This window comes from Leptosomus discolor, chromosome 24, assembly GCF_034619465.1.
Source record: "Leptosomus discolor isolate bLepDis1 chromosome 24, bLepDis1.hap2, whole genome shotgun sequence".
NCBI lineage: Eukaryota > Metazoa > Chordata > Aves > Leptosomiformes > Leptosomidae > Leptosomus > Leptosomus discolor.
Window position 1 is genome coordinate 7,614,175 of NC_141414.1, and position 12,871 is coordinate 7,627,045.

Genomic DNA, 12,871 nt, shown 5'->3' on the forward strand with positions numbered 1-12,871 from the left:
GGCGTTTTGCACCTCCCGGCGTTTCCCCGCTGGGAAGGGACCGCGGGAGGTCGCCTCCAGCCCGAAGCCCGGGCGACACGGAAGGCAGAGCGGGTTGTGAAAAGCTCCCAAGGACAGAATCAGGAAACATCCTGGAAGCTGAACACGCCGCTTCCCGACTGAACGGCCTCTGCCGAAAGGAAGCGACCCAGCGAGCTCCGGGAGCCAAGCCTCGACGCAAACACACCCCGACTTCGCCGCTTGGGTCCCCTCAGCTGGGACTTCACGGGAGATGTTGAAGTCTACCCTTTCCGTCAACGTTTTCCCATCTCTCACTCATGTGGGCTTTTTTTGGTTACTATTTCTCCCCTAAAAAAAAAAAATTAAGCGATCACACGCTATCAAGAATTAACCTACACAAGACTTTAGTTTCCTGCACACCAGTCACTAGTGTATTTTTATGTTAGAAGGCGGCAGTGCCTCACTTTTTAACGCTCTAAACTCCCCCAGCAGACACCCAACTCCTCACATCAAGCAGGAGCTGCAGCGTGGGTTAACCCAGGACAGGGACACTCTGCTGGGAGGGGCTCGATGGACTCGGCGTCCCTTGGCAGCAAAAAACACATCCCTTGGCAGCAACAAACACGTTTCTGCTGCTTTGACTTTTGAGAGAAGATGCACTATTCCACTAAAAAACCCAAAATCCTGGTCTCTGGCAAGTATCTCAGGTTTTCATTAAAACCCCCAAACCTTCAGGATACACCAGTAACAGGAACAAAACCGATACGGCCGGGCGGACGCGTAAAAACCCCCCCGAGGGTCACCAGATCTGAGTCACTTGGTAACAAGGGTTGAAGTCAGAGGAGCAAGGGATCGTACGAACAGTGCAGTCAGCAAAAACCCAGGGTTTAGGGTTTTTTTAACACATTTGTTGTTGTTTTCAACGCGCTAAGGCACCAGGAAGTCACAGTCAGGCAAGTGGGATCGGCCCCGACACACTTACCGGGCGCGAAACGGAGGCGAAGGCAGGATCCAAGTGCCGTGGCGTGAGGAGAGCGCTCTTGAGGGGGCAGCAGCGCCGAGAGCGAGCTGGAGGAGGAGGAGGAGGAGGAAGGGAGCTCTCGCTTCGGGTGGGACGCAGAAAGGCTCGCTGCAGGCATCAGAAATCCACGCTGCTTGTGCGCAGCCGGCAACGCAAAAAGAAACACCAAACCCAACCAGCTTGACACTTGGTTCCGTCGCTTTGAAGACTCCCCTCTCCGTCACTTCAAGAACTGCTCTAAAAAGGCAACTTCCTTTTACCTCCTAAACTTCCTTTTACCTCCTAAACTTCCTTTCACCTCCTAAAACGTTTCGAAGGCTCCCGTCACCGACGAGACCCTTTTGAAAAGACACGGAGGGCACAGAGACGGGGGTTTACAGCAGGAAGGGACTGCCAGCTCTCTTTAATGGTACATCGCTCTGTGGAGCAGAGAAGTCAGCAAAGCTCAAACCTCGCCGCGTCCATCCGGAATTACACAGCATTTTACACCCTGAAAGCACCGTACAAACACCGCCGCAAGGCTGCCGCCCTCGGGCTTTGCCAAACACGCCAACGGGTCGCGCTTTACCACCAGCCGCACGTTCGTTCCCTCTTCTGGGTATCTCGGGTCTTCAAAGGATTCTCCAGTTTCAGCTTCAGACCGTCCCGGCGAGGCCGGACGCCAGCGCGGCGCCTTCAGCCACCGTCTTGCACCTGGTGGCAGCGTCGCTCGGGGAGGAGCCCTCTGGCAATCGCGGCGAAACGCACGGAAATTTCATCTTCACCAACGCGGTCGGCATTTTCAACGACATCCCAGGAATTTGGAGGTTACTGCCACAGCCAAAAGGGAACGTGGGGTTTTTTTTTTTTCTGAGGCGGACAGAAAGCTCTAAACTACTCCGCGTGCAGCGAAACTCGCCCGCCGCATCAGAAACTCGGTGCCTCGCGCGCGTTTTGAACGGCAACATCGGCCGCGCCCGGCTCCTCCTGAGGTTCTGCCTCGCCAGATACGGTCGCCAGCACCAGGTTGTCTCCCTTCACCCCCAAACCCGACCACGTGGCATCCCCCGGCTGGACGGGGGCACGGTGGGGGACAGCAGGAACCCTCCAAGCTCACGGCCGCCGCAGCCCCTCGGAACGAGGCTTCTCCAGGATCTCCAGACAAACGTTCGTGCGATTCGTTGGGTGTTTGGGATTCGTCAACGAGGAAAAAACCACAGCTACAAATGCAACAATTTGAACGAACACAGTGTGACGTCAGCTTCTTACGGTAAAGCAGACAAGACATCGTGACTAAGCTACACCTTTCCCGTCTCCTTCAGTCTCTGAACCTCCGAATCCACCTCGAGGACTTAGGGGTCTCCATTCTGGCTCTTACCGAAGAGTCAGGGAAGGGTCACAGGCACCAGGCACTGAACTGCCACAGTCCAAAAGAGACTGGTCTTCACCAGAGACCACGGAAGCTCACGTTTTGATCAACTCCAAGTCCTGCACGCCACGATGATGAAAACACAGCGTCCCACGACGCAGAGCTGAGAACCAGGTCTGGGTGCTGAGGCGTCCGAGACTCCTCCAGCCGATCGACCCAGCTCCGGTAGATCCATCGCTCACCCACACTGTCGATCAAATACTCAGACCAGGACAGGAGGATCCTTTTATTCCAAGGGAGAGGTTGCACAGCTCAGTCCGTTCAAGCCCAAGAGACGGTTAGAATTTAAGAGCAACAGAAGCAACACACCTTTCACTCGAATTCTCCGTGACCACTGACGCATAACGCACGCTGCCCGGCCACCACGGCCCCAGAGGAACACAGCGCAGACAGCGAGGGGACAGCACGTTTGCCGAGACCAACAGAACCCTAAACGACACCCAGGGATTTTTTAGTGCAGTGCCAGGTTCAGAATATTTGTGAAAAACAAGGAGGCCCCACGGCTGTGGCTGGACGGGGCCCCCCCAGAGAAGAGTGAACCACTTGTCCTACGGCAACCGGGGGGGACACGAGTCGTGGGGTCTGGGATAACCCACGTCTCCTACCCAGGCTCCCACAGCCAGACCTGGTTGATCAGGGAACAGATTCAACAAAAACCTGTGAAAGTGACAGTGTGTATTTTTAGAAAGGAGGAACTAAGGTTACACTACATCATTCACCGGATCGTTCCACCACTGCTCCGTAAGGTTTACGGCATAAATAAAAAAATGGAGAGGGGGGGAAAAAAAAAAAAAAACCAAACAAAAATAAATACATTGGCTCCTATAAAGTCAGAAGTGGTTTGGGCTGCGTAGTGGGGGGTGAGAGATGGGGGCGAGGGGCAGAATTTACACACTTTGAGACAAAACAGGAAGCGCCTGCAAAGTAGTAGAGGAGAAAGCCAAGGGTTTAAGTGTCCTCGTTCATATCCTGGCTGTCTGTCCGAGCGATTTTCCGTGGTGGCGCCGAATTCTCACCTTCTATTTCCACTTGCTCTTGATCTCTCTTCTTCGCTGCATTCTGTTTGGGGAAGAGAAAGGCACAGTGAAACTCCCCGAAGCCTCAGACGCCGGTGGGAGCTAGTGTCGGTGGAACAAGTTTTTATTTGTAAGAGTTTTTGGACGCAATAATAACCTAACGGACACACGGGAACAAACACTGGCAGGGATTTTGCCCAAAGCCAAAAGGTGCTCCTTCTAGATTGTTCTTCAGATCTGAGGGTGGGACTAAACCACCGTTGATCCCAGCACCTTTGATCTACAGCTCTCAAATACTCCATCAACGTAAGATCTTTCCCGCTGCTCCGCGTCAGTCCCTGACCTTACCAAAACCGCCCAAAGCCTCGTCACACACACTTTCCCTTCAGCTTCAGGGTTCCTCATCATTTTAACCCCTCTCCACGTTCTTCCACCACCTCTGCGCCGCCCAGGACGACCCTCACTGCTTCGACGCCCCCACTAAGTCATCCCCTCGCTCCGAGCGCCCCCAAGCCAGCGATCCCAGCTTCCCAGGCTCCAACGCTAGCTGGAGCGCGCGACTCGGCGTGTTCCTCACGGGAGAGCTCCGGTTTTGCCCCCACGGTCCTCCCACAGCCTCCCTGGGGCGGTCACGTTCTGCACAAGCTCCTCTCTCTTCTCCCAGCTCTGCCCTAGCGGTAACTAGAGGCTGAGGCACAGGGAGACCAAGGCCACAGAGGAAAACCGCAGGGAGTGGGGGACGTAACTGCAGGCTCCCAAGTTCTAGACTAAACACGGAGTTAACGCCCCTCAAACCGGGGAAGAAAACGCCGTTTGCCTTCCCTTTTTTTTTTTTGCTTTTTTCCAAGTGTTAGGCAGAGACAGAGCCTCCTCGCACCACCTTTTCATCTCTTTGCTGAAGCACAGTTTGCACTTTGCTTTCATCAACCATCAATATTTCGATTGTGACTGAGATTCAGCTCCATCCCCCCCGCCCGCCCCAAGCCAGCGGATCAAGACAAAACGTTAACAAGAAGAAAACACCACCGTACCTTTTTGTCCCACTGCTGGTGTAAATAACGCAAAAGTATATTTGTCTTTTCTGTTACTATGACTGCAAAAAAAAAAAAGCAAGAGAAACACACCGAGGTCATTACAAAGACAACTTTTGAAACGGTGCAGCAACCACCACATCACTTCACGTGCCAGACACGGTCCTTCTTAACGGAAGGACGGCGTGCAGAACCCCGATCGCTTAGTAAGGAGAGAGGAAGAGCACAAAACCCAGTAACTGGACATACACTGGGGTGACGGTTCAGTAGCGTCACCCTATCTGAAGTTTAAAGTAAGGGAGATGACGTGTACGCCAGGTTTTTAATATCAGAACAGAACAAAGTTATTAAAAATCTCAAACTTTGGCAGGGCAGACTTACTTTGTTCAGACGGATATTCTCTCGTGGGAAGATATACCGATGGCCTTCTATTCTGTAGAGGAATTAAACAGTTGCAGAACAAAACCAGCAAAAAGGTGATTTTTCACCCAAGCACAGCTAAACCAAGCAAGAGGCCCTCGCTGCAGTGATATCCTGCCCTGTTACAGGACACCGGGTGGCTACAGCTTTTTAACACACACATATAAAGAAGAAGATCTATTTTTTATGTTTTTCAGGACACAAGACTACTGTTAAAGAACGTTTATACACAGAAAGCACCACAGATGCGGTTGAGGACACACTCCTCCCCACAGCAAGCGGGCAGTTTGCCTTGCCAGTCTCGCCTCATGAGCCATCAGCTGGGATCACCCACGTTTTTTAGGAAATAAAATACTCCTTCCCAGTTTACGTCACTCTAGCATCCTCCGAGTCCCGCAAGAAAACCTTCCCCCAGAGCACCAGGGCGTGGCAATACTTACTGATGCTTTACAAACAGAATCCGCATGGAATCTGCTGAAGTTGCTTTTGTTGTAGACGGGTAATCCTTTCAGAAAATCTGCCTGGAGAGACACAGAACACAAACAAAGGAGGAGGTGAGGAAAGAAAGGGCCACGTTCCCGTTACGGTTCGCTTTGTGCCGATTCTCGAAGGAGTCACTCGGGGCGTTCAGATGCTGCCGGGTCCCGGCTGGCTGTCGGATACCAAACGGGTTTGGTAAAGGAAGCCAACCCCCAGCTTCTGCATTTGGCTCCTTACATCCCCAAAGCTCAGTAATTCAGCTCAGAAGCTGTTCATTAAGTCTCTTGAACCACCTACATGCCAAAAGAGAGGTCTAGGTCCACTCGGGCGAGCTCTGACAGAGGGAAGACTTGCAGGCCAGAACTCACGGCAATTGACCAGCGCAAATCACGACCCCACAGGAGAAACTGCCACGGCTACCCCGACATCTGTCCTTGAACATTACACCAGATCAACCAGTTGCTCTCTCGCTTTCCCAGTTCACGTTCTCTGTCACAGACCAAGGCCGGTTCCACGGCGCAACGCGAGCCGACGCGGCCTCCCAAGCGCAATCCCGACCGCGCGCTTCTCCGCCGGGCCCAACCGTTGCTGCTTTGGAAGGATCCAGCCCTACAGGCCTCAAGGCGACCGCTACATCCAAAAAAAAAAATAACCCCAAGTCTTGCTGGGAGCGGGCAGATCACCACAAAACTGTGGATCACACCGGCCAGCACAGCTCTGGGCCGAAGAGCCGCGGGGAGCGGAGCCCTCGCCGGTTAATTCAGCCGCAGCATGAAGCAGGAATTTCCTTCTCCGAAGTGGGAAAGGAAGGCGGGAGGAGAACACGACGGGGTCAGGAGAAGAGCGAGATTAAAAGCGTGTGGGAGCCCCTCTGCTCACAGCCGAGACAAAGGAAGGTGCCCCGCAAAGCAAGAGCGGAAGGGCAGTCAATGCAAGACGTACCCGTGCGGCGAGCAGAGGAGAGAGGCCCCGGCACGTCCCTCCAAAACCACCAGACCAGCTCCCTGCACCGTGACGGTCCTTGCTTAAAGAGTCAGAGCCTGTTACACCCAAGGATTCCACTCCGGGACACCCACCACCTCGTTCATAAGCCATTTTAGAAGGACAGTGAAGCAGCAGCTGAGAAATCATTTAACTCCAGCGCTCGGAGCGGGACACAAACGGCCACCGCTGCTGCCGAGCGGCCAGGTCGGAAGGTGGTGTTTTCATTTCGAGATAAGCCGTTATTTTGATGAACGCTGCGCCTTCCATCCAAAACAAAGAGCTATAATTAGCCAAACCAGAAACTATTATTCATCCTTCTGCTCTTCAAAAGAACTCCACCGACCTTCTCGTCGCTACTTTCAACCCCTCCCCTCCGCCTGGTTTTAGAAATAATCCCGTTAAAAGAGCCGACTTGGGCTCAAACAGCCAAAATTGCCCCTTTCTCTCGCCCATCTCACCCCCTTCCCCAGCCCCAACGCCGCCTTCCCCGGCCCTTCGCCGCCCGCCAGCTCTGCGGGACAGAGTCCACCGCTCGCCGCCTGCGCAACCTCCGGACCGCGGCAGGATCTCCCAAAACTCCGGTTCGGAGCGCGGGGTGCTCTGCCCACGCCTGCCCCCATGGATTGCTCCGTTCATCTCTTCTCACCGACGTCCACCGTCGGCACCGATGAGCGAACTAATTATATTGCTCTGTTTAGAAGGACTGAGGATCGTTAAAAATACCCCGGTACATTTCAAAGCATCTCGCCTTCCCGTGGCACCAGAGCTGCAGGATTTTTATGACAATAACCCGCTCCGCTCCACCAGCCTAATCCAGAAAGAGACAGACACGTCCTTGACTTCTTTTACTGCAGCAAAAGCCTGACAACTACGTGGTTTTGTTGCCACTTAGAAGAATGGAAAACAACTGCTCTTGTTCAGGAGCACACAACTTCAAGCACCTCTTCAATAAGCTCCAGCTCAACCCAGGTTCCTCAGGCTAGACTACTCCGTGCTTTCCAGCTGGGGATTTGGTCTGGCAGAGCCCATGTTTCCCTGGAAAGAGGCTGGACGAGCAGGATACAGCTCTCACCAGGGATTCCGCAGCCTTTTAATGGACTTCCACAGCAGAGTTAAGTCCAGCAAGTTGCAAAAATACCGTTAAAATATCAGTCAAAACACAACTCAAGTGGTGAAGGTGGTTTCCCTCCCCCTCTCTCCACCACCAACAGCCGAAGCAGGATATATACCAGCTAAACGCAAGCAGGAAGGTTACTACGCTCAAGACACTTGCAGACACCACCTCGAACAGCCACGAGCGTCCCCAGCTCTCAGCCACCACCTTTCCTTTCCTCAGGCCAGCAGTGGACCAGCTCCAGCCCCGCCAGCAGCGCCCACTGCCCAGCTAGAGCAGAGCAGAACAGCAGCGACGCTAAACCAACGCGAGGCGGACGTTTCTCCCACCCAGGCTCCAGCCAGCACGTTAAGGACATCCCCAGTTCAGCGGAGAAGCCTGGTTGTCAGCGACACACACCGTCCCTCCGATAACGCTGCGACATACAGGCACGTTTCCGTGGCCACCTGCTGATACGACCTCAGAGACCATCGAAACAGCCCCCTCGGAGGAACTGCCTGGAGTCACATTCCTGGATATTCAGAATGAGACAATACTCCAAGTGCAACGATCCTTATCTGCCCCAAGGGCACCAGATAAATGAGCCCCAGCAGGTCACTGCCGTGTTTACACACCTACCACACAAGGCACACACCGAGTCATGCCTCCTGCACAATGTCGCATGAGGAAACGCTCCCCCCCACCCCCACCCCGTGTGCCTCTCGCCACTCTTTAACCAAAGCAAGCGCACCCCGGCCAAGCGAGCGACGCTGAGGGAGCGAAAAAACCAGCACCCGAACCGAGCAGATGCCTCGTTTCCTTTGGGGAAAGGCAAACCCAAAAACCCAACAAAAACAAGTGCAATTATGCAACCTCAGAAGACAACACTGGTTCCTTCTGTGATCTGGGAAGTGAGGCAGAGATAAGATGCATCTAATGCTCCTCTGTCACCAAGGGTGCTCGGCCTCCTAGGAAGATGACATTCCTCATCTAAAAGCAGAAAGGTGGGGGGAAAAAAAAAAAAACCACAGACAGGCCCCATTCTCAGCTTTTGAAGGGAACTGCAGCGACAAGGCTCGGAAAGGCACCCAGATGCTGCGAGCAGGGTGCTGTCCCAGCAGGATGCACGCACACGTGGACGGGGGTTAGAGAAAAACCACGAACACAGGCTTGGGAACGGCCACGGGACACCTGTACAGAGAGACCTTCTTCTCTTAGGTACTGAGCTTGGGGAGGAGCAGAAGGAAAACCCTCTTTCTCCAAAAATTATTATGTTGGTAGAAAGGGAGACTGGAAGCCTCTCGGCTAGGACAGCCGCCACCGAACACTCAGGCATCAGACCAAGAGCCTGTTGCTGCTTGGGGAGGGGCACAGAAAGGACTGACCAACCTCCACACCCCCCCCCCCCAGCCCCCTCAGTGCATATCAGCCCTGGGGATGGGGGAGCACCCTGCACCTCAGAGCTGCTCCGAATTCCCCCTCTGCCCCCCCCCCCCCCCAGCCTCGGGGGTGGAGGAAACACCCAGCACCCCGGTAGTGCCCCAGCTGCTCTGAGCCCCCCGTCACTGAAGAAGGGGGGGGAAACCCCACACCCCGAGGGAGCCCTCGCCCTCCAGCCATGGTGGGGAAGAGCCTGCACTCTGAGGTACCACGGCCCCCCCCCCCCCCCCCCCCCCCCCCGAATACGAGGTGAGAAACCCCCCGCCTGGGGCCCCCCACCCCAAGAGGAGCGCATCCCCAGCTTAGGGTGTGCCTACCCTCCTTAGCCCCCCACTCCTGGGGGTGCAGACCCCCGCCATCTTGGGGTGCTACAGCCCTCCCCCCCACCCCGGGGTGTGGGCCACGCCCGGCTCGGGGTGTAAACCCCCCTCCCCCGCAGCCCCCCACCGCCAGGGACGCGCAACACCCCCGGCCCCCCCCGCACCCCCCCCCGCCCCAGAGGGTGGGGCACCACCCACCGCGGGGGGCCCAGCCCTTAGCGGGGGCCCCCGCAGACCCACCGCCCTCGGCGCCTCCGCCGAGGCCCCGGGCGGGGACGCCGGAGGGTGCGGGCCCTGCAGGGCCGGAGGCGGCCGCGGGCCCCCCCCCTTTCCCGGGCTGGGTGGGGCAGCGGGGAGCGGCCGGTGGGGCGGCAGCGGGACCCCACGGACCGAGCTGCCCTCACGGCACCGGGCCCGGGGCGCCGCCATTTCGGGCGGGGGGCGCGAGGCACCTACCATCTTCGCCGCCGCCAGCCGTGAGGAGCCGCCCCTCCCCCGCCGCTGCCGCTGCCGCCGCGCCTCAACCCACCCACTACCTCCGCTGCCCGCCCCGCACCTTCCTATTGGCCCGCGCCGCGCCGCTCTCGCCTTCTATTGGGCTTCGCGCCCGTCACTCAGCGCGTGGCGTTAGGTTGAGGCAGGAAATGCCCGCTCGGAAGGCCCTCGGGGGGGGTGGGGGGGGGGGAGAGGGTAGTTGCAGGGCGGGAGGACCCGGATGTAGCGCCGGCCGCGGGGCACGCTGGGAGGTGTAGTCCGTGCCGCCATTCCTCGTTAATGACGGCGCTGTTCATTAACGTTAATTAGCAGCGCTGGGAGAAGAGCGACCAGGGGAAGGCAATTCCACCCCTTCACCCCGTCCCCAGCTCAGGGCTGCGGCCGAGAACCAGGGCCCTGAAGCACCTCAGGGGGCCGAAGATGCTGCTGCCATGGCCGGTGTGAACTAAACCCAAAGCTCCCTCAGCCCCCGTTCCCCGCTCGTCCCATCCTCCCGAAGGCTCCCCAGCAGCTGCGACCAAGCCAGCTTTCCTCCCCCCCACTCCCCCCGTTAAGTTTCACATTAAGAATTAGCGCAGGAAGGTCAAAGCTTTAATCACAGCTCGTGTTTCCACAAGTTTCTCTTTGAACGACATTTTACCATTTCAAAAGCGGCCGCTACACAAAGGCCACCCTCGAGCCAGCGCGGTTCCTCACGCGCTCCCGCTGTGAGAGGGACAGTCGGGCGCTGCTGCCCAGCACAGACGCTCAGGCTGGGTCACTCCAAGACGGCGGCAGCTCTAGGGCTCGATCCGGGCTCGCCCCACGCCACCCCCCCGGCTTCATGGGGCAGAGCCCTCAGTGGGTCAGAGACTTCCTGCCCTTCAGCATCCGCCGCAGGATGACCTCGATGCCGCCCGGCGTGCTGATGCGCTTGATCCAGCCGTGGGTCCGCTTGCGCTTGCGGTTGTTGGGCTGGTACTCGTTGCCGCGCGCCTTCGTACGGATCTGCTGGTGCTGCCAGGACGGCACCGGGCCGGGGCCGACGGCTGCGGGCTTGAAGGAGAGATGGCGGCTGCTCTGGGGACCTGAGAGCGCCGAGGCTGCCCGGAGCTGGAAAGGACAGCCTGCAGCTGGCTGCAGGAGGAAAAACCTTTGGGAAAAGGACAAATAAAGCCGAAAAACCTTTGGAAAAAGGAAAAATGAAGCCAAAAACCCAGAGAATTGAGCGGAGAGGCTGGTGCCACCAGGGGAAATAAAGGGCCTTCTCGCCGCCATCGAGGCTGGGACTGACCTTGTCGCGTCCCTCCCCCCGCCCAGGGCCCGCTCGCCCCCGCCCCGGGGGGCACCTCCGCCCTCCCCCGCCAGCCCTCCCCGTTACCTGCCGCCAACCGCCCGCGGCCAGAGGCGGCCCAGCGCCGCCATCTCCCCCCGACCCCTCCTGACAACACCGTCCTCCTAACAACGCCTCCCCCTATTGGTTCCCTCCGCCCGGCCAATCACAGCCGCCGAGGGGGGATGCGCATGCGCGATGAGCTGGAAAGGCTCGGGCATACGACGCAGGGGCCGACGGGACTTGTAGTCGTGGAAGCGCCGGTCGCGGTTACCATGGCAACGGCTGCGGGTACGGCCTGGGCCCCCCGCCCCGGGGCTTGCCAAGGGGCGATGGGGGGGGGGGGCTCGTCCCTGTCACAAGGCACCAGCGGAGCAAAAGCCGCCTCTAAAGGGCTCGTTTGTTCCTCACCGGGAGGGTTCTGCCGGTGGCAGCTCCGGCATTTGGGCCCCACCGGGGCGGGAGGACCGGGCCAGGCCCAGGGCCCAGCCTCCCTGCCCGGCCTCAGGGGTGTGCTCTGGCTGTCCCCAAAACGGTCACGACAAGCAGGGTGCTGCACAGGCATCCGGTTTTGGAAGACACGCAGGGCACCATCATGGGCCCGGCAGAGGGTAAACTGGTGTTGGCACCAGTGTCAGACTGCGGTCACCTTCCTCCTCTGATGTACATACAGCAGCGTGTAGGGCATGCCAGGGCACCTGCGGAGAGGTTCAACCTCCTCCCAATCCCGAGTAGGTGACTGTGATTATCTGTGTTTTACAGAGCAGGAAAATGAGGTGTGAGAGGAGGAGGAGGAGGACAAGGAGGAGGAGGGCCAGCTCAGGGGTCAGAGGGTGGCCCCCGATAACCCGCAGGATCTCCGACGTCCTCGCTCTCTGCTCTGAACATTGAAAAACACCCTTCAGATTGCTTTGCTGGAATCTAGCCCGGCCATCTCGCCATGAGCAGGCACCAGCTCCGGGGTTTTTCTGCGCTGGTTTGGTGTGTTCCCACCAGAAGTCAGCCCGGCGGGGTGAAGGGATGGGACTCCAACCCTACGGCTGTGAAAATAAACCCGAGAGACGTTCACCATTTTGTGTTTGTCCTCCTGTCCTGGTCCCTGGGGTGCACAGCCGCCCGCGCTGAGCTCTGGTGTGCTCGTGGCACCGAAACACTCATGGCACCGACACGCTTGTGGCACTGACACGCTCGTGGCACCGACACGCTCGTGGCACCGACACGCTCGTGGCACCGACACGCTCGTGGCCTCTGGCAAGCCGCAAATACCACAATGGTGAGAAAATGGTAAAAGGTAAAAAAGGAACTCAGTAACTCATCGCACTGGAAGGGGCAAAAACCCCAGGGCGAGTCCTCTGGCTCCCCCAGCTCCTGGCAGGCTCCCTACGGGGGGGGGGGGGAGGAGGACTCTGTGCTTTGACTGGCAAGTCTCCTTGTCTGTCACGCCAAGAGCCCTCCTCTTTAGGAGGGATTTAAGGGGCTTTCTATGGCTATAGCCTACAAGGACAAACAGCACCCCCAAACCCCGGAGCTCAGTTATGAAGCTGCTCGTGGGGAGAAGATGGAAAGGGAGCTCTCGGTCTGAAGCAGATGAGCTGAGCTGAAGGCGTTTGCTCCATCCTTCCCACCAGAGAGGTGAAAAAATGTAATCGGAGGAGCTGAAAAGCTGAGCCACCTGCCAGCGCCGGCACCCTGCGTCCTGCCCAGGCTCCCGCCGCCTCGGGCATCCCTCCCTCTTTGCCTCCTGCCAGACTGAAGCCTTTCCCTTTCAGCCATCCCGACTCCTGACTCCTGCTCAATCAATGAGGTGAGCATCCTCTTCTGCCTCTCCCTCTTTGTGCGGGGGGCTCGGAG

General features: G+C 57.7%; 2 protein-coding genes across 2 annotated transcripts; both read right to left on the reverse strand.

Annotated features, from left to right (window-relative positions):
- Positions 1-2,640: 2,640 nt before the first annotated feature.
- DDA1 (DET1 and DDB1 associated 1) lies at positions 2,641-9,713 on the reverse strand. The gene is made up of 5 exons (XM_086477523.1): positions 9,670-9,713; positions 5,337-5,417; positions 4,858-4,909; positions 4,477-4,538; positions 2,641-3,488 (listed from the first exon to the last, which is right to left on the reverse strand). The coding sequence occupies exons 1-5, from the start codon at positions 9,670-9,672 to the stop codon at positions 3,378-3,380; spliced, it is 309 nt and encodes a 102-aa protein (XP_086333649.1). The 5' UTR covers positions 9,673-9,713; the 3' UTR covers positions 2,641-3,377.
- A 564-nt stretch (positions 9,714-10,277) lies between these two features.
- MRPL34 (mitochondrial ribosomal protein L34) lies at positions 10,278-11,112 on the reverse strand. Its single transcript, XM_086477653.1, has 2 exons — positions 11,069-11,112; positions 10,278-10,840 (listed from the first exon to the last, which is right to left on the reverse strand). The coding sequence occupies exons 1-2, from the start codon at positions 11,110-11,112 to the stop codon at positions 10,546-10,548; spliced, it is 339 nt and encodes a 112-aa protein (XP_086333779.1). The 3' UTR covers positions 10,278-10,545.
- Between the last annotated feature and the right edge of the window lie 1,759 nt (positions 11,113-12,871).

What these genes read in the sequence shown, in the direction of transcription:
- DDA1 (XM_086477523.1), bottom strand. An exon ending in ATTCTGTTTGTAAAGCATCA is followed by an intron (nt 4,910 to 5,336) that starts GTAAGTATTGCC and finishes ATTCCTCTACAG; the next exon opens with AATAGAAGGCCATCGGTATA. An exon ending in AGAATATCCGTCTGAACAAA is followed by an intron (nt 4,539 to 4,857) that starts GTAAGTCTGCCC and finishes TTTTTTTTGCAG; the next exon opens with TCATAGTAACAGAAAAGACA.
- MRPL34 (XM_086477653.1), bottom strand. Translation starts at nt 11,112, where the DNA reads ATGGCGGCGCTGGGCCGCCTCTGGCCGCGGGCGGTTGGCGGCAG. An exon ending in CCGCGGGCGGTTGGCGGCAG is followed by an intron (nt 10,841 to 11,068) that starts GTAACGGGGAGG and finishes CTTTTCCCAAAG; the next exon opens with GTTTTTCCTCCTGCAGCCAG.